At 46.3% G+C, this 25,043-nt stretch overlaps 1 protein-coding gene across 11 annotated transcripts in view; it reads right to left on the bottom strand.

Annotated features, from left to right (window-relative positions):
- The window catches only part of STAMBP (STAM binding protein), a 93,466-nt gene that overhangs the window by 48,932 nt on the left and 19,491 nt on the right, over window positions 1–25,043 (bottom strand). For 5 of the 11 annotated variants that reach the window (XM_033949453.1, XM_033949452.1, XM_033949455.1 and 2 more), the window contains exons 4-6: window positions 16,187–16,294; window positions 12,207–12,576; window positions 11,426–11,550 (exon numbers count right to left, since the gene is read on the bottom strand). In XM_033949453.1, the coding sequence (XP_033805344.1) occupies window positions 11,426–11,550; window positions 12,207–12,576; window positions 16,187–16,294 (603 nt within the window). Of the gene's footprint in view, window positions 1–11,425; window positions 11,551–12,206; window positions 12,577–12,802; window positions 12,873–16,186; window positions 16,295–24,237; window positions 24,363–25,043 lie in introns of those variants that run through there. The other 6 variants (XM_033949458.1, XM_033949463.1, XM_033949461.1 and 3 more) reach the window with 5 other exon arrangements.

Genomic DNA, 25,043 nt, shown 5'->3' with positions numbered 1-25,043 from the left:
CGAGGTTGTTGCGGAGGTGGATGAAGAGGTCTGGCTGAGAATCTGCGTTGGTATGAAGACTGCTGTCTATAGGGGCAAGCAGGTGGAGTCTTCTTCTTCGGTTTGATGAGAGTATCCCACCTGGTCTCGTGAGCAGAGAGTTTCTGGGTGGTGGAGTCTAGGGACTCTCCGAAAAGTTCATCACCAAGACAAGGTGCGTTAGCCAGGCGGTCTTGGTGGTTAACGTCGAGGTCGGAAACTCTCAGCCAGGCCAGACGTCTCATGGCAACCGCCATGGCCGAAGCTCGAGAGGTGAGCTCGAAAGAATCATAAATAGAGCGCACCATGAATTTGCGGAGTTGGAGCAGACTGGAAATGTGTTGTTGGAAAAGAGGGACCTTACGTTCAGGAAGATACTTTTGTAATGAAGAGAGTTGTTGAACCAGATGCTTCATGTAGAAGGAGAAGTGAAAGGTGTAATTATTGGCTCTGTTTGCAAGCATTGAATTTTGATAAAGGCGCTTGCCAAATTTATCCATCGTTTTGCCCTCTCTGCCAGGAGGGGTAGAAGCATAAATACTGGATCCCTGGGTTTTCTTCAAGGTGGATTCGACAAGAAGAGATTCATGGGGTAGTTGGGGTTTGTCAAACCCTGGGATAGGGATGACCCTGTAGAGACTATCCAGTTTTCTAGGGGCCCCCGGTACCGAGAGAGGGTTCTCCCAATTCTTGTAGAAAGTTTCCCGTAAGATGTCATGGACGGGTAACTTTAGGAATTCTTTGGGGGGTTGCTCGAAGTCTAGGGCATCTAAGAAAGCCTGTGACTTCTTAGAGTCAGATTCTAATGGGATAGAGAGAGCTGCTGACATTTCCCGAAGAAATTTGGTGAACGAGGATTGTTCAGGCTTGGAACCGGTATCGACTGTGGAGGGCTCCTCGTCGGTTGAAGAAGCCTCATCGTCGGTACCGGGTTGGGATTCTTCCCAGAGGTCCGGGTCCCTGACGTCGGTGAGTATAGGACGGGACGGTGGTGTGGATGGTTCTGCGTGGCGAGTCTTAGAGAGAGATTTGCCAGAACGCATGGAGACGGTACCGGGGGAAGAGGAGTGGTGCCGGTCTCGGTCGGCTTGGCGACGGTCCCGATGTCGGAGAGGATCGGCATCAGAGTGTAGTTGCACGAGAGGGTTGATGGGTTCCGCCGCGAGCACCGGCATGGACGTGTTTAATGGTACCGATGGAGTCGACTCCGGTGGTATGGTGCGAGGCTCGGGCCGGTCCGGTACCGGAAGGAGCGGGGCCAATATTGTTGGCAACAGGTGCTGTAGTTGTTGCTGTAGCTGCTCCTGTAATTGAGTTTGGAGTATGGCCGCAATGCGGTCGTCCAGAGGAGGCACCAGTACCGCTTTTTTCTTTTTCGGTACCATAGGTGCTGCTCTACGCCCTGGCGATGAGGAGGCCGATGACGAGGCACTCACCGAAATCGGGGCGGAGCGTTTACGGGGTCGGCTGGATGCCGGGAGGACCGGTGTCACCGCCGTGGCAGGAGGGCGCTCAAGGGAAGTGGAAGGCTTCTTAGACGGCTTACCTGACGCCATCGACCCCGAGGAAGGATCAGGCGGTGTGGAGGTAGTCGGTGCAGACTTTAGCGGCGCCGTCGATGGTGTGGCAGACTCCATGGGAGATCCGGTGCCAAAAAGGATGTTCTGCTGGATCTGCCTATTCTTTAACGTACGTTTTTTAAGAGTAGCACAGCGGGTGCAGGTGTCAGCCCGATGCTCTGGACCCAGGCACTATAAGCACCAATTGTGCGGGTCAGTGAGAGAGATCGGGCGTGCACACCGCTGGCACTTCTTAAAACCCGGCTGAGGGGGCATGAATGGAAACACGGCCTCCGCAAAATCAAACCCGGAGGCCTGTATGTTGGCAACAGGCCCCGCCGGGGCCGGCCAGAAAAATAAAGGAAAAGACAAATTAAAGAATTTTTTTTTTTTTTTTAGACGAAAAAGAAACCCGAAGGGAAAAAAGCAAAAAAGGAAGAAAATTACGCGAGCGGGAAGGCAAAGTAGAAAATTTCAACAGCCGTTGAAAGCACATGCGTCTTCTTCGCTCCGCGGAAACGAAGAAAATGGGGACCACGCTCTCCTCCGTCGAGCGGGAAGGCACCCGCACATGTGCGGTGCGGTCAACTAGAACTTTCTAGTTAAAAGTGTCCGTACCGGGGCTCCGTCGGTGACGTCACCCATACGTTAAGAATATGCTGCCTGCTTGTCCTGGAATAATCAAGTTTATAAGATTATATGAATTTTTCAGATACACTTGTTGTAATATGCAAAACTGAATAAAGAAATTTATAAAAAAAAAAAAAAAAAGTTTACTTAGAAGTACACTGTCCGGCGCAAAAATTTTCAAACATTGCGGTCTTTCTTCTCTGTTAACATTTGTTAATGTGAAGCCAAAGTCCAAATAACTATCGTCTTATTTATGATATTTTCTCTTTTTTGCACACCCGCTATTCGTCTGTGGTGCATGCTCTTCATTTTGTGCTATCATATGCTTATTAAAATACAATAAAAGTTTGTTTATTTTTAGGGTTCTGAAACAACAAATTAAAAAAATTATGTTGATCAGAACTTGACACACAAAGACGCTTACTCAATGATAATATATGAGTAAAATACTTTGTATTATTATTTTACCAGCAAAGTTTGATAAATACGAGTATAATAGCTGAGTTTGCTCCAACAATCTACTGATTACTTACATTCAAATAGAGGTCACTAGGCATGCGCACTAGTCATATGCATAGTGCCTCCCCCACGGTGATTACATTCACATGATAACAGAAAACAAACTGTTTTACCGGCCATAAACATCAAAACAGTAACTAACAAATAACCTGAAGATTCAGTTGTAAAATTTTTATTTCTATATACTTTTTAATAATTTGCAGCTCCCCTGTACGTCAGTCATAGATCCCTAGGGAGCCGCGGCTAACAGTTTGGGAATTGCTGCTCTAAAACAAAACCAAGAGGGCACTGGAAGAATGATTAACAATAATAATTTATTATTTCTATAGTGTTACCAGGTGAATGCAGGGCTGTACATTTTACATGCAAGAGATGGTCCCTGCTCAAAGAGCTTACAATCTAATTATGACAGATACACAGAAGGGGCTAAAAGGTGGTAGGGGACTACTAAGGGAATGAAACACAGATGTGTTGGTTGGGTCAGTATTTAAACGCAGCTTCAAATAAGTGGGCTTTTAGTCTGGCTTTGAATACTGCCAGAGATTGAGCCTGACATAGTCAGAAAACCAACCCCTAAGAATTAGAAGGAACAAGAATCAAATCTAACAGAAACAAAACAATTTCTTCTCACCTGTTTCTTTAGATCACTAATCCCAGTGGTAGTATGTAAACTCCAACAAAACGAGTTGAAAAATTCAGAGTATCACAAGTGGTGAAGGTATTTAAATACATCTAAGTTATAGGAGGAAAAAAAAAGCCTCAGAATCCTGTCGAGGAGCAACTTCTCCTCTCAGCTTAAAGGACAGTAACTTCATTGGCTTTAAAAAACATCCATTTTTATTGACATAATGTTCAAACAGTCCAATATTAAAATTAACTGGTTTATTATTTCTTTGATAAGAAGTCTGATCTGGCTTGTGGATGTTTTTCAGGTCCAGTTCTGCCTACCTCCTGAAGCAGCCGTGAGGGGCTGCAGGTCCATATCTTGTCTGTTTCCATTAAGTGCTACTAACTTTAAATGCATATTTACAACATTGGACCATTTGAACATTATGGGGCTCATAATCGAAACTTAAACACGTCTAAAACCCTGCCTAAGTCGGCACTTGGACGACCTAAAAGACAGGTCGTCCAAGTACTGATAATTAATCAAACCTATTTATGGGATGTATCCGGGACTTTCTGAATGCTACTGTGCGCCCAGAGCTAAAAGGGGCATATCTGGAAGAGTGGTTAGGGTGGAATATGGGCCGACCTAGACTAAATCGTCTTGCAGAGATAATCAAAGGTTTTACGAGATTTCCTGGATGGAACTTATACTGCATGGACGATGTAAAAACAGGTATAAGTGCCTCAAAGGTATCCAAAGTGATCAGATAACTATTACAGAGACAAAGTAAAGACCCAGTGTTCACTGACCCCCCCCTTACACCCCCGCAAAGATTGGAATAAAAACATATCAGTCTCCATAATATCAGCACCTAGTATAGGAAAGCCTAGTAGAGCTGCAAATAGGTCTCTTAAATGGTCTGGGAGTGGGCTAGTGAACCACAGCGAGGAGGACCCAGGCCCATAAGCCACTCTACCACATTTATGGTGGAACATGTACGCCCAACAAAAACCCCCAAACCCTTACTGTACTGCCATATAGGTGCTATCTGCAACCATAAGAGCTATAGACCGGGGGTTTAATGGGTGTTCTGGGGGGGGGCTCAGCATAACATATAAGGGAATTCTGATGAGATGTTTTTTTGTGAAGTTCACAGCAGTGTCCTGTAAGGTAACCCTCTGATCTGTTGCCATGTCTGGGTGGCCAGTCCATCACAATGTTGGCCCCTCCCATGTCCAAATGGTCTTGTTCTGGGCGTTTGGGACTTGGATGAAATTTTGGTTGAGAATGTGGTATAAAGATAGGCGTACTGGTAGTCTGGATGAACAATAGCCTGGATGTCCAGATAAGATGATTTTCGGGGGGAAAAAAAATGTGGACATATTTTTTGAGAATGGGCATTTTCCCACTGCCAACTTTGGGCATCTAATGCTATATGTCCCAATCGGACTTAGACAAATGTTTTGATTATGCCCATCTCTGTCAATATAATATGAAGGTTTTTTAAGCCGATGAAGTTACTGTCCTTTCAAGTTGAGAGGAGAAGTTACTCCCCGACAGGGTTCTGATGCTTTTTTTCCTCCTATAATTAGATGCATTTAAATAGAGAGTATCTTCACCTCTTGTAATACTCTGATTTTTTTTCAGCTCGTTTGGTTGTTTTGATGAAGTTTGGTATCAAGCTGTAGTGTGTTCTGTGGTTGTACTTGTAGTATGTAAACTCCTCAGGAATGGACTCGACTTGCCTGGAGGGACTCGGGTAAAGAAAATTAGTAGGTAAGACCTAATTTCTCCTTCATCAACCTTCTAGACCAGTTCATGTGTGTGGCAAGTACCAAAGGATGCATCTTATCTTGCCTGATCCAATCTGTGATGAATAAAAGAAGTGCAGGGATGATCAGATTACTGATTTACAAATCTGAGGGGGAATCAAACCATGCTTCACCCAAGAAGATGCCTGTGTTCTAGTGCGAATGCTTGAAATGCCAATGACAGTAGGTATTTGACAACTGCATGCCGATGCAATTGCTTCTTTGGTCCAATGAACCACTGCTGCCTTACAGATGACCTTATCCTTTCTGGGCTCTGGAAAAAAACACAAACAGATGATCTGACTTAGGGAACTCCCTTGTTACCCTCAAGTGTCTCCACAGAATTCTAACAACATCTTAATTCAAATCCCTTGAGTCCTCACCATCTCTCAACTTATAAATCACCAGAAGTAAGATCAACTGATTCCCACGGAAAAGGAATATCACTTTGATATTCATAACGTTCACCACCTTCTCCCAACATGGAAAAGAGCTTATAACTTTGAAATCCTTCTGGTATATCTCATGACATCCTTAACAGTAGCCTATCAAAGCAACACAAATAGTGCCTTAACCAATGTAGAAAGAACAGGGTTAAGGTAGCATAAAGGCACCATTACACACTATGGAGAACACAGATGCTCCACACCTCTCAGGAAATACCCAACATCTCAGGGGGCTGCCAATGATTGATCCCGGACATGGCCTCTATAGGAGACAATGGCTACAACATAGACTCACAGGGTGTTCAAAACCAATCTTCTGTCAAGGCCTTTCTGCAAATAGGCTAAAATTTCCAGGAGAGGTGGTCTAAAAGGGGTGCAGGTCATGACCACTACACAATGCTTCAATGATCTGACACACACAGACATACATATGTAGACCTCTTCCTCAACTGCAACAGGGTTACAATGACCTGGTTGGAGAAACCTCTCCTTCAATTTACACCTCTCAAAAATCAGGCCATACTACAAAATAAATATGCACCTGAACTGTACTTTTGAAACAGACCTGTAGTGTCTAGAAAAGGCAATGTATCTCCCAGCTTTAAGCAAACAATATCCATATAACTCATCTGAAGCTATTAGAACCACCAAGCTGGAGTATTTCTCCACTCTCTAAATTATCCTGCCCAACAGTAGCCATAGAGTGAACACATACAGCAATTTCCCCACCACCAGCTTGAGGCCACTCCTAAGTAAAGGTGTCCAGATCTTCTGAGGATCTGTCCCTCCTGTGGCTCACTAACCTGGGCTCTTTAGCATTCCCTCCCCAGTTGCCATCAACTTCATAAGAATCCTCCAGCATTGTATAATTTGATCAAACATTGAGAGTTTGCTAATCACCATTCCTCGAGTACAATATTTCTGCTCAGGTAGTCTGCTTGAATAATTTTCTACTCTGGACCGTGTGAACCACTGACAATGCCACCAATGTTCCCCCTCCCAGTTCAGAATTATACCCGGAATTATCCCCTCCACTACTTTCCTACTTTAAGTACCACCTTGTTGATTGATATACATCACTGTGGTTGCATTGTCTGAGAGAACCAAAACTGCCTTCTTGTGCACAGAGGCAAAAAACCTGCAGGGCAGCCCGAAATCTTGTCTCCAAACAACTGATGGATCACTCTGCTTCTACTGAGTTCCAATGACTTTGTGCTACATCACCTAGTCAATGGTCCTTCAACCTTTCAGATTTCAAATCTGTCATCAATAAGACCCTCTTTGGTGTCTCCAAATTTATCTCAGACAGCTTTTCCTTTTTTCATCCACAAAGACAGGCTGGATCTTGTCTGCCCCAGAAATCCTGTGCCTGAGCAAATGACTGGGAAAGAAGCAAATTCAGCAGCAGAACATATGGGCCTTGGCCATAGGTGCCAGCTCTGTGGGTACCATATGTGGTTAAGCACTCAACCCCACCCCAATATGGAGCAAACTCAATTACTCCGAACAGTAAGCATTTACACAGGTTGAATTTAGCACTTCTAATCCTTTTGAAAAGATGTTTCCTATGGCCTTGGCCCAAGAAACCAAATACAAGATTTTACCATTTGGAGATATAATTCCAAACTCTGGGCCTGAGCAAGGCTTTATTTAGAAACAAGGTTTTGTATTCTGTCTTTGGTTAAAGACACCTTTCCTATCCGCTATCAACAGAGCATCCAAATACTTCAACACTGGGACTAGTTTGCTCTTCGTACAGTCGATGACCCAACCTGAGCTCTTCAGCAAATGAATTGCTCAGGCTGTTGCTCTCTTTGCAAGATTTCACTTAAATAAAGGATAGAGGATAAGGTAAAACTTCATCCATTCATTCAGAATGCCCAGCCAAAGTGGAGGGCAGCAGGGATCGGCCCAGTAGTACTGACTTCGTCTCACACAATTCTATCACTCTTGTCCTCCGCTATCATAGGGTACAGGATACCCAAATAAATCCCACTGAAGACAAAATGCTATATTCCGAATCTCCCTCTCACACCAGCTCAGACTGCACAGAAATAACTGACTTGCTGTGGACTGCACAAAATCCTTATAGGGCAAGATCATCAAATCAATAGCCTCCATCTATTGGTAGGACAGGGTATACTCATGTGTTTGGACTGGTCTAGACCAGAGGTTCTTAACATGCAGTATGCTTACACCAGGGGGTACACGGTGCCCATACTGTATGTCTCCCAACTTCCTTCTGCTGTTGTGTATCTCCCACCTTCTCTCCCCAGCCTCCCCCACCTCCACTCCAGCAGCGGCAGCTCACAGTTTGCTTTTAACTTCCCCACACAGCTGCCGTTAGTGTTAGTTTAGCTGCGGTTCCATCAGGCAGTCTCGGGGACTTTGCTAGGCCAACCCGCCTCCGTAGTTGCAACTTCCTCTTTCGCCGGAGGTGGGCTGACCTAACAAAGGACCAGAGGCTACCTGATGTAATCACTGGCTAAACTAACGCTAGCGGCAGCTGTGTGGGGTTGACCACCCAGCCCAGCGACTGGAGAAACTCCACCACCCGAGCCTTAACACGGGTGCTCTCTTGCAACGACTACGCCTGAATCAACCAGTCGTCCAGGCAGGGATGCACCAGAATGCCTCTGACCGCAAGGCTGCCATGACGACCACCATAACCATGGTGAACGTCCGGGGAGCCATGGCCAGACCAAAGGGAAGTGCACAGAACAGATGGTGTTGACCTAACATGGCACGAACCACCAGCCCCCCCAAATAGCCGCCTGGACCCCCAAGGCACAGACATTAAAATTCTGCTTAAGAATGGTCTCCAACTTACACTCCTCAGAGTCCCGTAAGGCAGAACCGCCCTCAACAGGCACGGTATGCCGCTTAGAAATCGCTGAGACCACCGCATCCACAACTGGCAACTTTAAAGTAGCCCTATCCCCTCCGGGATGGGATACCAACAAGCCATGGTACGTGCTAACCGAAACGGTGCCTCTGGCATATTCCACTGCACCAGTACTATATCCTGAAAATCCTGATGCAGAGGAAAAGAGCAAGAAACAGTACGGATCCCCCTTAGAAGAGGGTCCCACACATGCGGGGTCTCCAGTGGCGCTTCCTCAAAACGCAACACCAACAAGACCTGCTTAAACAGGTCTGGGAGCTCATCCCTCGGATGCTCGTCGCCAGAAGGCAGGAAACCCAACAACCCGCCGCCAGCGTCCATCTCCTTGAGAGGATCCTGGAATTCCTAAAAAAGGTCCAGGTCCTAAGCCAGGCCAACAAGTTCCTCTGACCACCAATCCGCAACCCAAGTAACCCACGGGTGCTTGGATGAGGGAGGAGGAAGAGGGAACGCCAAAGGAGAAGAGGGAGGTAAAGCCACAGGGGGTGCGGAGGGAACCCCCCTGAAACCCCCCCGGGCGCACGTGAGACCCCCAGCCACCTGAAAATAGGCTTTGCACAAAGAAAAATGTAAATCAGGGGAAAAAAATCCCGGGGTCCCATGGGACTCCCTGCCACAACAGGGGACACAGCCAAAACCTGCCCCTGTGTTTCCAATACAGGGGGAAGGTCACCTGAGGTTGCAGACAAAATGGAGGGGCCAGACAGAGAAAATGGTGAAGGTCTCGCCCAAAACAACCCCTTCTGGGCCTGTAGCAGCTGAGAAGCCTGAACCGTCCCAGCCGCTAAAGCAGGCAAGCCGACATCAGCTGTTAAAAAATCAGCTGAGAGGGAATCCTTTGTACCCTGACCGTCAGCGGTCAAGGGAATCCCTCCGTGTGCGGTGGAAGAAGACCAGGCCTCCCCACTGCTCCCTGCCGACTCACGAGGCACTATCAGCAGGGAGCTTTGGGCACCTACAGCCGCTGCTGACGGAGCACCACCACCGCACCGGCCCGAACAGCAGTTTTCAGGCCGGCCACGAGTGCCTCACGTCTGGACCAAATTGTGCCCCACTCCCCCTGAGAAGGGCTCAATTGCTCCATACGCGACCTAGCTAGAAGAAAAGTGCTAGTTAGTACAAAAATACAGTAAAGTTAAAGGGAAGCAACTCTTCAGACCGGCACTACCTCAGGATTTTTTTTTTCCCCAGAACAGACTCCACAGGCTCTCAAAGCAATATGATGCCTTGCTTGATTTAGGGGGCAAGGCTTACTGCTGAGACTCCTCTAAAAAAATGTGTGGCGGTGGAGGAAATGGGGGAGGGACCCCACTCAAGACCCACCGGATTTGACACCCCTGAGGTCGGACGGAACCCCAAACAGGGCCCACCCAAGCTCAATCAGGCCAAAAACAGGGACTAGAACCCCCTAAACAAATTCCAACAGCCCTAACAAGGGAGATGGGTACAGCTCACTCAACACCTGCTGGAGACTGAAAGAAGACTGAGGAATAGGGGAAGGTATCTCTTATGTACTATTCCAGTTTTGTTTTCAGTCTCCACCTGCTGGTCATGATTGGGATATATACCAATCGTAAAGATTAACCTCTACTGGTCTGGAGAGTGCTAAAGAAGTCAGACTTACTGGCCTTTAATTCCCTACTTCTTCCTTACTTCCACTTTTGTGGAGAGGGACCACATCTGCCTTTCTCCAGACCTCCGATATCACTCCCAACTCTAGAGACTCATTGGATAGGTCAATCAGCGGAGCCACCAGAACTTCCCTAAGTTCCTTCAGCATTGTTGGATGTACACCATTTGGCCCCATCGCTTTGTCTACTTTTATTTTAGCTAGCTCCTCATGAACACAATCCTCTAAAAATCAATCAGGGTCTACCATTCCTCCAACTCTATTCACATTTGTCTTCTGTGGTCCCGCTCCTGGTGCTTCAGTCATGTTAAGCACGACACTGTTTTTTGCTTACTTGGAGACTTTTATTTTAATTCTTTACACCCACAAGGGTGCAGTCTTATTTTAAATATGCTTTTTTTTAGTATTCTTATTGTTCAGATGGATATCCTTATAAATTCTATTATTCGTATTTTTCTGCTCCTGGATTAAGTGTGTGTGTGTGTGTAGGAAGATGTACAGGGGGGAGGATGGTGGATGTTATGTACCCTAGGACCATAAGAGCCCAAGCCCTAGGATACATCCTGGTTTTAGGTTTTTCATAGAATTACTTTTCACCCTGGGATAGGAATAGCATGGGATTATGGGATGCGGGTTGGGGATGAGATGGAGGAAGGGGAGTAGTTTGTATTATTTACTGGTTGAATCGAATTGTTCTTTGGCGGGAAAATGCATTTCCTTACCATTGCAAATTATTTTTGGTTGTATGCTTCTTCCTACCTATGCTGTTTTCTTTCAATAAAAGTATTTGAAATTAACATTTGCCTTAGGAACTATTTGCTGAGCTTCAGTGCATAACTCTGAGACATTATATACATCGGCTTCATAGTGGGTTCCAAAAGAAGTCTGGACAAGTTTCTGAAAGAAAAGTCCATAAAAAACCTTAACAAGATAGATTAGGGAAAGACATCAATTACTCTTGGTGACGAGCTATGAGGAAATGCTCTACTTTTTTAGATCTGTCAGGTACTTGTGACTCAAGATAACCAACTTCAGAGATAGATGCTGGGCTTGATGGACCTTGGACTGACTCAGCATGGCTTTTCTTATGTCCTTATACAAGGGAGGACAAGAATAAAGATTATGTGTGGGGCAGGAGGGGAGGAAGATAAATCAGTTATCAAAGCAATGCTGAGGGCTTCAACCAGAATGGATGCTTCCCTTCAGCTCTGACTCATCTTCAAGACTCTGAAAAAAGGATGGAAAATGGGTTAAAAGGTGAGGGAATAAGGCAAGGAGAGTTTGGATGTCACTTTACCAGTTTTCCACAAAGGATTCCACATGTCTCTACTCCTTTTGACGTGTTGACTTCAGATAACCGTAGAAATTTAGGACACAGGTCTCTGGGAACAATGATATGACGAAGGCCATCTACTACAGTATCTGTGGAAGAGAACAAGTAAAGACAAGCATGACATTTGTTCAGAAATACAAATCAACCCTACAAAGTTTATGCACATTCTCAGCGGTTACATAATCAAGAAATGCATTCTGTTCCCAGATAGGATTCAGGTCTGAACCAGAAATTGTTCATTCTTATGGACCATCTCTTAGCCAAGTGACACCATAAAAACACAGATCTGAGTACCCTATATTTTCGACTATTCTTTTCATCCAGTGTTTTCCCTAGTCACCCCATTGTTAAGTTGCCTCTTAGGACAAACATTCCAAACATTGCCTGGCAGCTCTCATAGCTGAGTAATGACCAGGATTCAATCCCTCCCAGGGCAGTGTACACTGGCTCTGCAGCGCCTCTAGTTTGTCCAAGGAGGAGCTGAGACTTGAGCCCAGATTTTCTCACATGGCAGTATACTATAAAGTGTTGCCATGATGCCAAAGGTCCAACCCTAGCACTCATCCTGAGGAAATGTTGCCAATTTTCAAATACATTACATTCTACCAGTAGGGATACTAAATGATACCTCATAGCGATATGCACTTTATTTCACATTAAACTAGAACAGAACCCTTTCTTTCCAGTGCAAACTGTAAGCCAGAAGCAGCAGAGGAGCTACCATAAGAATAAAAATTACACTAACTGTTCTCATGGTTTATGAGGGATCCAGGTTTTAAAGATCGATCCACAGCTGGAGGTCCTTGTGGTACACCTTTTGTGCTGGGGCTTGTTGGCTGTCCAGGAGGTGCCTTTGCTGGTACATCTGTTGGTGGCTCTTTCACACCTGGTATCAAGAGGCCCTCCACAGATTCCAAGCAGGTATCAGGCTTTCCAAATTCCTGCAGAATGTGCAGTCGTTCTTGCTCAAGTTCTTTGCGCCTGATCATCTCTTCAAAGGCATGGAACTGCTCCTGTTCCAGCTGTTGCTGTTTCATCTGGGCCACCCTTTGCTTCTCATCCTTCAGCTGCTGCTGCAGAGCTAACCTTTGGGCAAACACCTCCTCGTCTCTTTTCTATGGTTGGAAAATAGGAGATGTTCTATGAAGAGTGGCACAAGACCTAACATCACAACATTACAAATTTAATGAATGGATACTGAATCTTTATGCCTATCTCCCGCTTCTATCATCCCTCCTGTAACTCACAGCAGTATCTATGATGAACACCTTTTTCTGTAGCAAGCCATGAAAATCATAAAGTTAATTATATTATTCTGAAACATGAAAAAAAGTTGATCACCTCTTTTTTCATTTGGCAATTTCCTCCTGCTCTCTTGTACTTCCAGCTTGGTTGGAACCACTGCTGAGATCTGGTGGGAAGAACCTTCATTCTCAATTATTCACGGGTTTTCATATCCTCACCAATGTTCATAATCTAGTTATTGCAGTGGCAGTCAGTGTGACAGGGATCTTTCAAAGACCCTAAAACCATTGGCCCTATTGTTTGATGACAGGGACTCCTTCCCACCTCTTGGGGCCTTGAATGCTGCCTCCACAGTATATCTAATCCCAGCTACCCCAGAGAATGGAAGACCTGACTTGGGGATCAAACCGAAAATCTGTATGGCAGCATGAAACGCCACTACTGAACCACTGGGCCAGCAAGTAGGATGGGTGGGCACTAGGTTGCCAACTTTTTAAAAGAGAAAAGTATAATCCCTGATGCACCTATGTCCTGCCTGAACCCAAAGAACTGCAGCAAGGGTAAGCGGTACAGGCTTCAGTACCTGCAGGCCATAGAGAGAGCTAGGGAAAGTACAAGATATTGCACTCTTCAGCTCCCATTAAGTTACAGTCCCAAACACACACATGCTTCTCCCATATAGTATTAAAACTAAACAAATTATGCATCCACAGAACTCCTTGGCCCTCCCACAACAATGATCCTAGTTCTGCTCTCTCTCCATAAAACGTACCATGGAAAGAATTTTCTGGTTTTAGTGTAGTATAATCTCAAGAGCAGCAATATTATGGCCTATTATGAAGCAATATATAAGTATTTAAAAAGGTCACTCAGAACCTAGAGCAAATCTACCATGCCAGAACTACCTTCCAAACAAAGGAGCCTATCTATGAAAAGGCAATGACATAACTATTACAGTGGTACTCTAAAATATACATCTAAAAGCTGAACAAGCCAAAATATTATAAAATGCTACATAAAAAATTAATGCAAACAGAAGACAGTAGATATCAGGAAAGGTGTTGGGTAGGGTGTAACTAGGGAAGCTGCCCTTGGCCTCTGGCCAGAGGGAGCCCCAAACCCACTAGAAGCTGAAGATGCAGTCTGGTAGTGGGCTTTGGGTTCCCTCTCAAATTTCTGTCTTGGGCGCCAGCCACGTCAACAACCAGCTCTGGCAGATGCATGTTCCAAAATCTGACACATTTGTTGTCTGGTCATTTTATTTTTTCTAATAATGTTGGGCCCAGTCCCTGATTTCTGCCTTTCTCTCTCTTCTTTTAACTCTCTTGCCAGAGTCTCCTGACCATTTGACATTTCTTCGCTATCCATGTCCACCACCCATCTCCCCTCTCTGTCTATATCCCTATCTTCCCTCATACTCAGCATTTCTTCTCTGTCCATATACCCCCTCCATCATCACTCCTATGTGTTTCTAACCCTGCTCCCATGTGTTCAACACCTGCTCTCTGTGGTCATAATCCTTCCCCCGTGTCCATATACTTCCTTCCCTCTATATCCTTATTAGAGCCCAAGACTGAATCTGCAACTGAAATTGGCCACTCAGTTTTGGCAGAAATCCCAAAAATGAAACTGGCTCTATACACTGAACAGCCTCCACCTAACCAAAAGACCCCCCTCATGGATCCACCTCTGGCAGCAGCCCTTCTTTACAATACACCTCCTGGCAGTAATCCTCTCCTGGATCTACCATGTCATTGGTGGCTGGTGAGGACAGGAGCAAGCCCATTTGCTTCTGCCAACACCTGGCATCAAACATGAAACTGAAAGTCAGTTGGCCTCTAATCCATATATCCCCCACAGTGACAACATTGCTCCTCTGTGTCCATATGTTCCCATCTATATCCAGAATTGCTCTTGTATCCCCCAATCTGTATTCAGCATTACTCTTTTGTCCCAATATCCCTCCATCTGGTTCCAGTATTGCTAAACAGGGATAAAACAAGGTCAGAGAAGCATCTATCCCTTTGTGTCCCAGTCCCTTTACTCTTCCCAAGCCCTGCATTTCTCCTATGTCTTTATACCTCCCCATGTTTAGCTTCTGATCTGTTTTCCTCCCTTCACCTTCCCAAATGTGGTCCAGTGTCTCTCTCTTCTCTGGCCTTATCCTTCCCTCTCTCTTCCCTGCCTCTTGCATCTCTCTTCACTGGGTCTATCATCCTGGCCTCCCTCTGGCTGCAACATGATAGAGGGAAGGCCCCAGAGCTAGCCTGTAAGAATCAATGCTGGTACCAATAAAGTAAGCTGGAAGGATCGCTGGTGGGCATGGGAGAGAGAGAGAGGAGTGACTAATCCTGAACCTGCATGAGGGGAGAAGAGAAAAAGCAGTGCTTCTGCATCCTAATCCTAATTATAACTAACTAGCAAATATTTTAATTTTGCAGGATATTTGGTCTCTGAGCCAGTTTTTTTTCCTCATGAAGGTTCTGTAAAATAAAGAGTCAGTTACAGTATATTGCTAACACATCAAAAAGCAAGAAACCTGACGGAAGTATTGGAGCTTTCTGAAGAGTCATTACCACCATTTGCGCAGGTCTATTATCTTCCAAATAAGACCCAGGACCAACAACAACAACAGAAATTGGGACCTGATTTAATGAATATATCTAATATTTTGGAAATATCTGATAAAGAATTAGTGACCCCAGCCACTTTACTTTTGACAGTAGCTCTCGCACCAGACAAAAACTTGTTGCTGAGCCTTTTCTTTAAAAATAAACAAAAAGAATTTTTAGGTTGTAAAATTCAGATGTTCCCAGATTTGGCTAAGGATACACAGAGAAGGAGACGAGAATTTTTGTTAAGGAAACCTGGTGTTATATCCCTGGGGGCGACCTTTTACTTGCGACATCCATGTAAATGTGTAATTAATTATCATTCTCACAAATATGTCTTCTTTGAGCCATCTCAACTGACAACCTTTCTCTCAACTGCATGTCTAGAGAAAGTAGAGTGCTTAGCTTAAGAAAGGGTGCTTTAATCTCACTCAACTAGTTATTGCTTGGTTTAATATAATTACTTTGATTCGCCTATTACCCTTCTTGGATCTGATTGAGGACTTGAGTTGAAATTTATGCTTATATTTGATATTCTTTTATATATGTTTTCATTTGTATTAATTTCTTGCTGAATTTCCTTTCTGTACAAGTTTATGCTTGATTATATTGAAAAAAATTCAATAAATATATAATTAAAAAAAAAAAAAGCAAGAAACCTTCCAGCCCAATAAATAATAGCACAATACTTTCAGATGCACACAGGGATTCTGAACAGGTGCCTGGGAGGAGGATCAAATTAGCTCTAACCAGGGTATTTGGTTCAATTTTATTTGATATGTTGTCTAAATCAAAAATAGTCAGAGATGTGCATATTTTAAAGAGGAAGAATAATATCCAGCATACCCTTGCTTACAGGAAAACACACCTTAATACTGACCTTTTTCTCCAGGTAGTCAGAATATTCGTTGCCATATCTCTTCAACAGTCCTGCCTTCAGTTCTTCCGCTTTGGGAAAAGCTATTTCTTTTAGTTTCTAGAAACACATACACAAAGAAAGAATAAACCAATGTAATGCTTAAACAGTGCAAAGATTTGGTTGTTGCTTTAAAAACAGTATGGTCATTCTTCCCCAATCATAGCTATCCTACATGGTGCCCGTTATCTATAGGGATCCATATTCACACAATTCTGTATCCCAGATGGAGCATTCAACAACTGCCACAGAATTTTGTATGGGAAAAGGACACAGTGTCCCACAACACAGACCAAATCGTTTGAAACATTATAAGGAGATTAATTAAGGGGTGAATGGATGAAGCCTTCCATAAGCCGTGTATCTTCTGGGTGAAAACCTTAGGCTTAAGGCTATTTTATATAAAAAGGAGAAATTAGGTTCTTACCTGCTAATTTTCTTTCTGTTAGCTTGTAGACCGGTATAGTTCCTTACGGATGGGTATTATACCTCACTGCTACCAGCAGGTGGAGACTGAGATCAAACTTGTATATCAGTACAGATTCCCCTCTATTGATCTAGTCTGCCGAATAGCCAAGCAGAATCTAGGAAAATTCTTAACTGAAAAAACAGTAAAATACATTCCAAACAGGAGTGTAAAAACAACAAACATCTGTAAACAACTGTTGGAACATGTGTAGAACTGAATCCTGGAGATAAAACATCCCCACAGTTCACCAGCTAAGCTAGCTGAGCCATCGCCGCTGTTCTTAATTCTCCCCGGCCCTAGAAAAATACTAGAACCAGCAGAAAAACCCAAGATCTGCACGCGAGCAAAAACCCGCAATCACCGCACAAAGACAGATAGGGTGGGGAACTATACCGGTCTACAAGCTAACAGAAAGAAAATTAGCAGGTAAGAACCTAATTTCTCCTTCTGTATCGCTTGGTAGACAGATATAGTTCCTTACGGATGGGATGTACCAAAGCAGTACCCATCAAGGGTGGGACCCCTGAAGAGCTGACACCAGAACACGTTCACTGAATACCATGTCCCGACGCACTTGAACATCTACACGGTAGTGTCTGACAAAGGAATGCAGCGAAGGCCAGACAGCAGCCTTGCAGATATCCACTGGAGGCACTAGAGAAAACTCAGCCCAAGAAGCTGCCTGACTCCTAATGGAATGAGCCTTGAGAAATTCTGGAACAGGCTTCTTCTTTAGAAGATAAGAGGAAGCAATAGTCTCCTTGATCCAGCGCGCAATAGTAGCCTCAGAAGCGCCATCCCCCTTACGAGGACCCGCTAGAAGGACAAAGAGATGATCTGAGTACCTGATCTCCTGGGTCCACTTCACATAAGAGCAGCTGTCGTTGCTCAGAAGAGCCTTCCCGATTACCCAACACCGGGAGGACTACAGATTGATTGACATGAAAAGGAGAAGCTACTTTTGGAAGAAAAGAAGAACAGGCCTCAAGACAATGCCAAGAAGGGAGCCCTAGAAGAGAAAGCCTGCAGCTCAGAAACACGTCTAGCGGAAGTAATGGCCACCAAGATGACCGCTTTAAGAGTAAGGTCCTTCAAAGAGCAGTCGCCCAACAGTTTAAAAGGAGGGCACACTAGAACTGACAGAACCCGATTCATATCCCAAGAAAGGAACAGAGGGCTGCACGGGAGGCCTGAGCAACTTGGCTGCCCTCAAGAAGTGAATCACATCAGGAATGGCAGTCAAACGCTGACCTTTCACTAACCCAAGAAAGGCTGACAAGGCTGCAAGCTGAACCTGGAGAAAAGACCTAGCCAGTCCCCTATCCAGGCCATCCTGCAAGGATGCTAAGATTTTAGGCAGGGAAGCACGAAAAGAGACCACTCCACACGCATAACACCATTCTCCAAAGAGACACCAAACCCTCACATAAGCCCGAGAGGTGGAAAGTCTCTGGGACCCCAAGAGAGTTGAGATCACTTTATCTGAATACCCATCCTTATTTAGGCGAAAATGGACAAGACAAAATGGACCCGGATCAAACATTGGAAAGGGACCCTGAGATAGAAGGTCATCCAACAGAGGCAGAGGAAGCGCCACCAGATACTTCACCAGATCCGCGTACCATGGACATTGAGACCAATCCGGAGCCACCAGAACCATGAGGCCCGGATGGCCCGGATGGGGAGAAGACCTCTGCCCACTAATGGCCACGGAGGGAACACATACAACATCCCCTCCATTGGCCATGGTTGAACCAGAGCATCCAGGCCCTCTGCCTGACTGTCTCTGCGACGAATGAAGAAGCGGGGTGTTGGGGCGTTGACACTTGTGGCCATCAGGTCCATGAGGGGTTGGCCTCAAAACTGCACTAGCAACGTAAAAGCCACCGGGCTGAGACACCGCTCTCCGGGATCTAGCACTTGACGACTTAGGAAGTCCGCTTGAACATTCTCCACACCGGCCATGTGGGATGCTGATATTTCTGGAAGGTGCGACTCTGCCCAGACCATGAGCAGAGTCACCTCCTGTGCCACCAAAGTGCTCCTGGTGTCCCCCCTGATGATTGACATAGGCCACCACCGTGGCATTGTCCGACAGAACCCTGACTGACTTGCCTATCAGCAAGGACTGGAAGGCTAGCAACGCCAGCCGGATGGCTCTGGTCTCCAAGCCATTGATCAACCAAGAAGCCTCCTCCGAGGACTAGGTGTCCTGAGCTGAGTGACCTAAACACTGAGCTCCCCAACCAAGAAGACCGGCATCCGTGAGCATCACTGTCCACTGCGGCTAGTCCAGACTCGTCCCTTGTACAATATGGGGGGTCTGGAACCACCAATAAAGACTGCCCTGAGCTAAGCACGGAAGCGGAACAGGGTGATCCAGATTGTGCCTCTGAGATGACCACCTCCGAAGAAGAGCATATTGAAAAGGACGCATGTGGGCCCGCGACCGCCTCACTACATCGAGGGAGGCCGCCATCGATTCCAAGACTTGAAGGAAATCCTGCACCCGAAAACACCGGGACCCCATTAGCAGACGAATTTGAGATTGTAAGTTGCTTACCCGGGCCTCTGAAAGAAAGACCTCCCCCAAGGAGGTGTCGAACAGGATCCCTAGATATTCCAGGCGCGAAGATGGAGACAATCGGCTCTTGGCAAGGCTGAATACTCGTCCCAGTGACTGTAGAAAGTCCACCATTCGAGCCATGACCTGAGTGCTCTCCTGGAACAACTTGGCTCGAATGCCCCAGTCATCCAGGGATGAACAAGAATGCCCTCTTTTCGCAACACTGCTGCAACCAGCACCTTGGTAAACATCCGCAGAGCCGTGGCCAGACCAAAGGGAAGTGCACAGAACTGATAATGATGCCCCGAGATCATAAAGTGCAGGAAGCGATGATGGGAGGGCCAGCAAGTAGGCTGCGGTCAGATCTAGAGAGGTCAGAAACTCCCCTGGCTGACCCGCCAGAATCACAGACCACAGAGTTTCCATGTGGAAGGAAGGCACGTGAAGAGCCCTGCTGACCACCTGCACATCCAGGTTTGAAAGGTCCCTTCTTTCTTTGGCACCACAAAGTAAATCGAGTAACAACCTGTGCCCCACTCCCATGGGGGAACTGGATCTAACAATCTTTGAAGGGTCTGGCGAAAAGCCTGCTGCTTCCACGCCACCTGCGAAGGAGAAGCTAGAAAACGGTCTGGCAAGGACCGGGCAAACTCCAGAGCATAGCTGTTCTGAATCACTTCCAGAACCCACTGATCAGTATTGATGTCTGCCCACTTTGGATAAAATTCTCACAGCCGTGCACTCACCGGAACCAAGACGGGCGCCGGCAAGGAGTCATGGTGCAGGGGACCTGGCGGGGGCGCTACCTGCACCCCGGTGGGCCCCACGAAAGGACTGCATGTGCTGGAAGAATCGGCCTCTAGAGAGCCCAGAAGATGGAAAAGAGGCAACCCCTCTACCAGAGTGGAAACGGCGGAAATCACGCCCATGAGCAGCGCCACCTTGAGCCAGCAGCCTAGGCCTATCCTCAGGCAATAAGGAATCAGTGAGTCTGAACCAACCTGTTCAGGTCCACACCGAACAAGAAAGATCCTTTAAAAGGAAACTCTATCAACCTAGCCTTGGACGCCAAATCCACTGACCAAGCATGAAGCCACAAGGTACGGCGTGCCGCCACTCCAAAGGTCAAAGACTTGGCAGAAGCTTGCAAGAGGTCATACATGGCATCCAAGAGATAAGAAGCACACCCGAGCCACTAGCCTGCCACACATCGCCGCCTGGACCGACATAGCTTTCACATCAAAACTCTGTTTAAGGAGGGACTCCAACTTATGCTCCTCCGGGTCCTGCAAGGCCGCACTGCCCTCAACAGGTATGGTATGCCTCTTAGAAATGGCGGAGACTACCGCGTCCACCACGGGTGACTTCAAAGTGTCCCTATCCCCTTAGGAATGGGATACAGGCGGGCCATAGAGCGTGTAAAACTATAAGGGGCTTCCGGCACCCGCCACTGTGCGAGCATAAGATCCCGAATATCCTGAAGCATAGGAAAAGAGCGGGAAGAAGAGCGGATCCCCTGAAGCAAGGGGTCCACCATACGCAGGGGCTCCAACACGGTGTCCTCAAAGTGCAAAACTGAGGAGACCTGCAGAATTAACTCATGAAGCTAGTCCCGCTGAAAAATGCGCACCAGACGCATCTTCGCCAGCTGGGGAGTGCTCGAACCCCTTGCGGGTGGAATCCGACCCCCCCAAGAGGATCCTGAAATTCTCTCCAAAGGGTCCAGGTCCTCATCAATAACATCTTGATCCTCTGGGTAAAAATCCTCATCCCAAGAGACCCCCTCGGGTGTTGGAATGAGAGAGGAGTAGAGGGAGCAAAACCACCGCTGTGTGGGGCCACGCTGGGGAAGACGTCAAGTGTAAACACCCCCCCCCCCCCCACCGGAGTGGACACAAAACCTCCTGCCGCAAGCATATTAGATTTTCAAAGTGCTAACAAAAATTCAGGGGGAAAAGACCCCCGGCAGCCCTAAGGGACTTCCTGCTCCAGCAGGGAACCCTGCAATACCTTGCCCCTGTATTCCAGAACAGGAGGAAGGTCACCTGAGGTAACTTTTGAGAAAGGAGGAGGTTGCCGCCGAAAATGGACTGAAACCACCAAAATTGGATTTTCTATGGCCTACCGCATCTGAAAAGCCTGGAACTTTCCTGACGCTGAGGCCGAGGAACCGACTGACGTGAAAATGGAATCCCCACCTGGACCAGTGGTAAGGGAATACTTTCTCCCTGACCGTCGCGAGGCACCATCAGTGGAGCACCCTGGCCGCCGGCAACCACTGCCGACAAAGCTGCCCCACTGCTCCGGCCTGCACAACACTTGCACAGGCCAGCCCCAAGTACCTCGCGTATGGATCACAATGAGAACTTTTGCCCTTTAAAAGTGCTCATTGTGCCGGAAAACACCCTAGCTGAAAGAAAAAATGCTGCTTAGATTTAAAAAATACAAAACAGGTAGTTTTACAGGAAAATGAGCCCTGTAGACCAGCACACCTCAGGATTTTTTTTTCTCAATCAGACCACGGCTCTCAAGCTGGAGGGCTTACCAACAAGGGGGCCAGGCCACCTGCTGAGGCCCCTAGAAAAATACAGGGAGGTGGCAGAAGGTGGAGGGAGGGACCCAGCATGAGACCCGTTGGGTTTAACACCCTCGAGGTCGGACAAATCCCCAAACAGGACCTGTCCAAGCTCTATCCGGCACTAAAAGGGTTACCAGGAGCCCAAACACAGAAATCCAAAAATGCTAAGAGGGGAGCCGAAATTAGCCTACCACTCTGCTACCGGAAACTGAGGAAGACTGGATCAGTAGAGGGGAAGCTGTACTGATATACAAGTTTGATCTCAGTCTCCATCTGCTGGTAGCAGTGAGGTATAATACCCATCCGTAAGGAACTATACTGGTCTACCAAGAGATACAGAACAAAGATTTAGCTAATTCTTTGCAGTCTGCTTGGCACACCAAATTTGAATTCTAGAAGTTACCAAGCAGAAAGGGGGGAACAGAAGAAATCTATGTGTGTCTAATGAAAACAATCTAGAGCACATTACTTCAAAACATATATGTAATTTTATTACAATTTGATTTATCAGCAACATTTGATGTAGTCCCATCACGACATCCTGATTCGTCTATTATCTGAAATAGGTCTAGAAAAAGTGTTATGGGATGGTTTACAAACTTCTTAATAATGTGGACTTGTGAGGTAAACATTGATGGAAAAACATCTGCCCCATGGAGATCTACTTGTGGACTCCCACAAGGTTCCCCATTGTCTCAATTACTTTTTAATATGTACATTAAAGAGTTTCAGCTTAACTGTATCTGAATCACTATTTTCCTATGCCGACGATATCTTTATCTTACTTGAAGAAGATCCTAGTTTAAATAATCTAGAATCTAATATAATAAAACGCTAGGCCGCGCATGCGCACTTCATATGTGTGCGCTGGTTTTCCGTGAGCTGTAGCGACACATAGGAAGTGCGCATGCGCGGCTTACGGTCTGGCCTACTCCCTGTTGAAAGACGCAGCAGTGGCTACTCTCACGATCCCTGCCTGCGTTCCCTCCCTTCCTGTAAGTTGGCCGTCCCCGCCATTCCCTTGCGCACCAGTCGTTCCCTGCCTTAAGATCAGTGGCCTTAAGTGTCAAGGGAGGGGAGGTAGTCCACCCGGAAACATCACTGCTCTGCTGGTTCCTGCCTTTGCGGAAGCCGCGATGTAGGGACCCGCAGGTAGGACTGCGCATGCCCCTACAGTACTCTCTCCGCTCTCTCTCTCTTCCTCCCTCCCCCCCCCCCCCCCCGAGTCGGATGTCGGCCGCGGCGGCCCAAGTCAGATGTCAATCCTCCCCTTCTACTGACCAGACAAGTCGCCCCGCTGAGTCTCTTCTCGGGGCTCGGAGGACACCTCTGAGGGTGGTCGGGGCCCGGGCTGCTCGATCCATACGTCTGGCTGGCTCTCCCACCAAAGCCCCCCACGGTGGCTGCTTCTCCCGCATCCGGCCCCGCATTCAAAGCCTCCCCGAAGGCTAGCTCCCATGAAAATGCTACCCTTCCATTCAAAGACATGGCGGTAGCCCCCCATGAGCCGCACCAGCATTGGAAACCCCTCCGACATCACAACATCAGAGACAAGGCTTCCGACGCCGGTGCGCCTCCAGAGAGAAGCCGCTGCGGCGGCCCCAAACAGCAACACAGCATTTTCATGCGAGCCAGCCCTCGGAGAAGCCCAAGAGGAGACAACACCGTGATAAGCTCCAGCAAGGGAGCCAACCAGACCGTGAGAGCGGGGATGCTGTAAGCGGGGCTCGGGTGAGGAGCCACCGCTGCTTGCGCCTTTGAAATTTGGCAAGGGAGCTGGCCAGAATAGGGTGGGGGACTTCTAAAATGTAAGGCTGCATGGTTTACAGATAAGGGAGAAGGGTTCCTAATGGACAGTGGGGAACATACAAGTAAGGGAGAAGGGCTACTGCTGGACAGGGGGGGAGCAGGAAGTAAAGGAGAAGAGCTACTGCTGGATAGGGGGAGCGGGAAATGGAGGGGTGATGCTGAACAGGGGGAGATAAAAGGAGAAGGGCTACTGCTATATAGGGGGAGCAGGGAATGGGTGGGGGTGCTGCTGGACAGGGAGGAGGTAAAAGTAAGGGAGAAGGGCTGCTAGCACCCATTAATGTAACGGGCTAAACAACTAGTCTAATATAAAATTTCTGTATTTTCAGACTACAAACCTGGGCAATTTCCATCCAGATGAAGCTTAATACTGCTAAGACCAAACTGTTATGGTTTGGTCCAAAACTGTGTAAAACAAAAAACCCCAAAACTGGATCAGCTCCCTTGTTCTATCCTACTGAAGTCTGGTGAAACTTTGAAAATTGAATTTTCATCCAAGATACTAGGAATTCTGTTAGACTCTTCCCTCTCATTCAAAGATCAAGTTAATCACTTAGTACAGAAATGCTTCTTCCACTTACACACATTGAGGAAAGTCAGACATTTATTCCATCAGCAACATTTTACAGCATTAGTGCAGGCCGTCATTCTAGCACAATTGGATTACTGTAACTCAGTTTATGTAACTTTGAGTAAGGATAGTTTAAATCGACTCCAACTGATTCAGAATACGCCGGTGAAATTGATATTTGGAAATAGAAAGTTTGACCACGTGTCTCCTCTGTTCAGTCAACTTCATTGGCTTCCTGTTTACCTGAGAATACAGTATAAATGTGCCTGTATAGTATTTAAACTTCTACATGGTATATTTATATTCCTATTACCTTTATCTTTGAAAGCACAACAAATTTCTCATACCAGGAATATTCAAAAGTATAAATTCTCCTTCCCCTCTTTTAAAGGGATTAGATCAACAGGTAAACTATGTCGATCTTACATATATAGATTTACTGAGATTTCAAACAATATTCCATCTTCTTTTAGGACTCTCACTTCCCTGCAAATTTTTCAAAAGGCCTTGAAATCTTTGTTATTTCAACAATATTTAGATAATTGCCATAGTATAGGAAAATAATCTCTGTATATTGCCGATAGCAATTTTGTCAATCAGGTAGTATTAAATTTTGGTTTAAATTAATGTCTTATATTCTATCCAAAGATTATGAATCCATTTGTTCTCTTAGGTTAACCGAATCGAGCTCCTAATTGGGGATGATACAGTATCAAACTTAAGTTTTAGATTAGATTGATTAGATTTTTTTTATAGTTGCTGCTTACCAATCTTCCAAGAATTCCTATGGCATGGGTTAGTCTGCTCTTCCTACTC

The sequence above is a fragment of the Geotrypetes seraphini genome, chromosome 6 (genome assembly GCF_902459505.1).
Source record: "Geotrypetes seraphini chromosome 6, aGeoSer1.1, whole genome shotgun sequence".
Classification (NCBI taxonomy): Eukaryota; Metazoa; Chordata; class Amphibia; order Gymnophiona; family Dermophiidae; genus Geotrypetes; species Geotrypetes seraphini.
The sequence above is the reverse complement of the archived record's forward strand: the minus strand, read 5'-3'. Positions and strand labels throughout refer to the sequence as shown.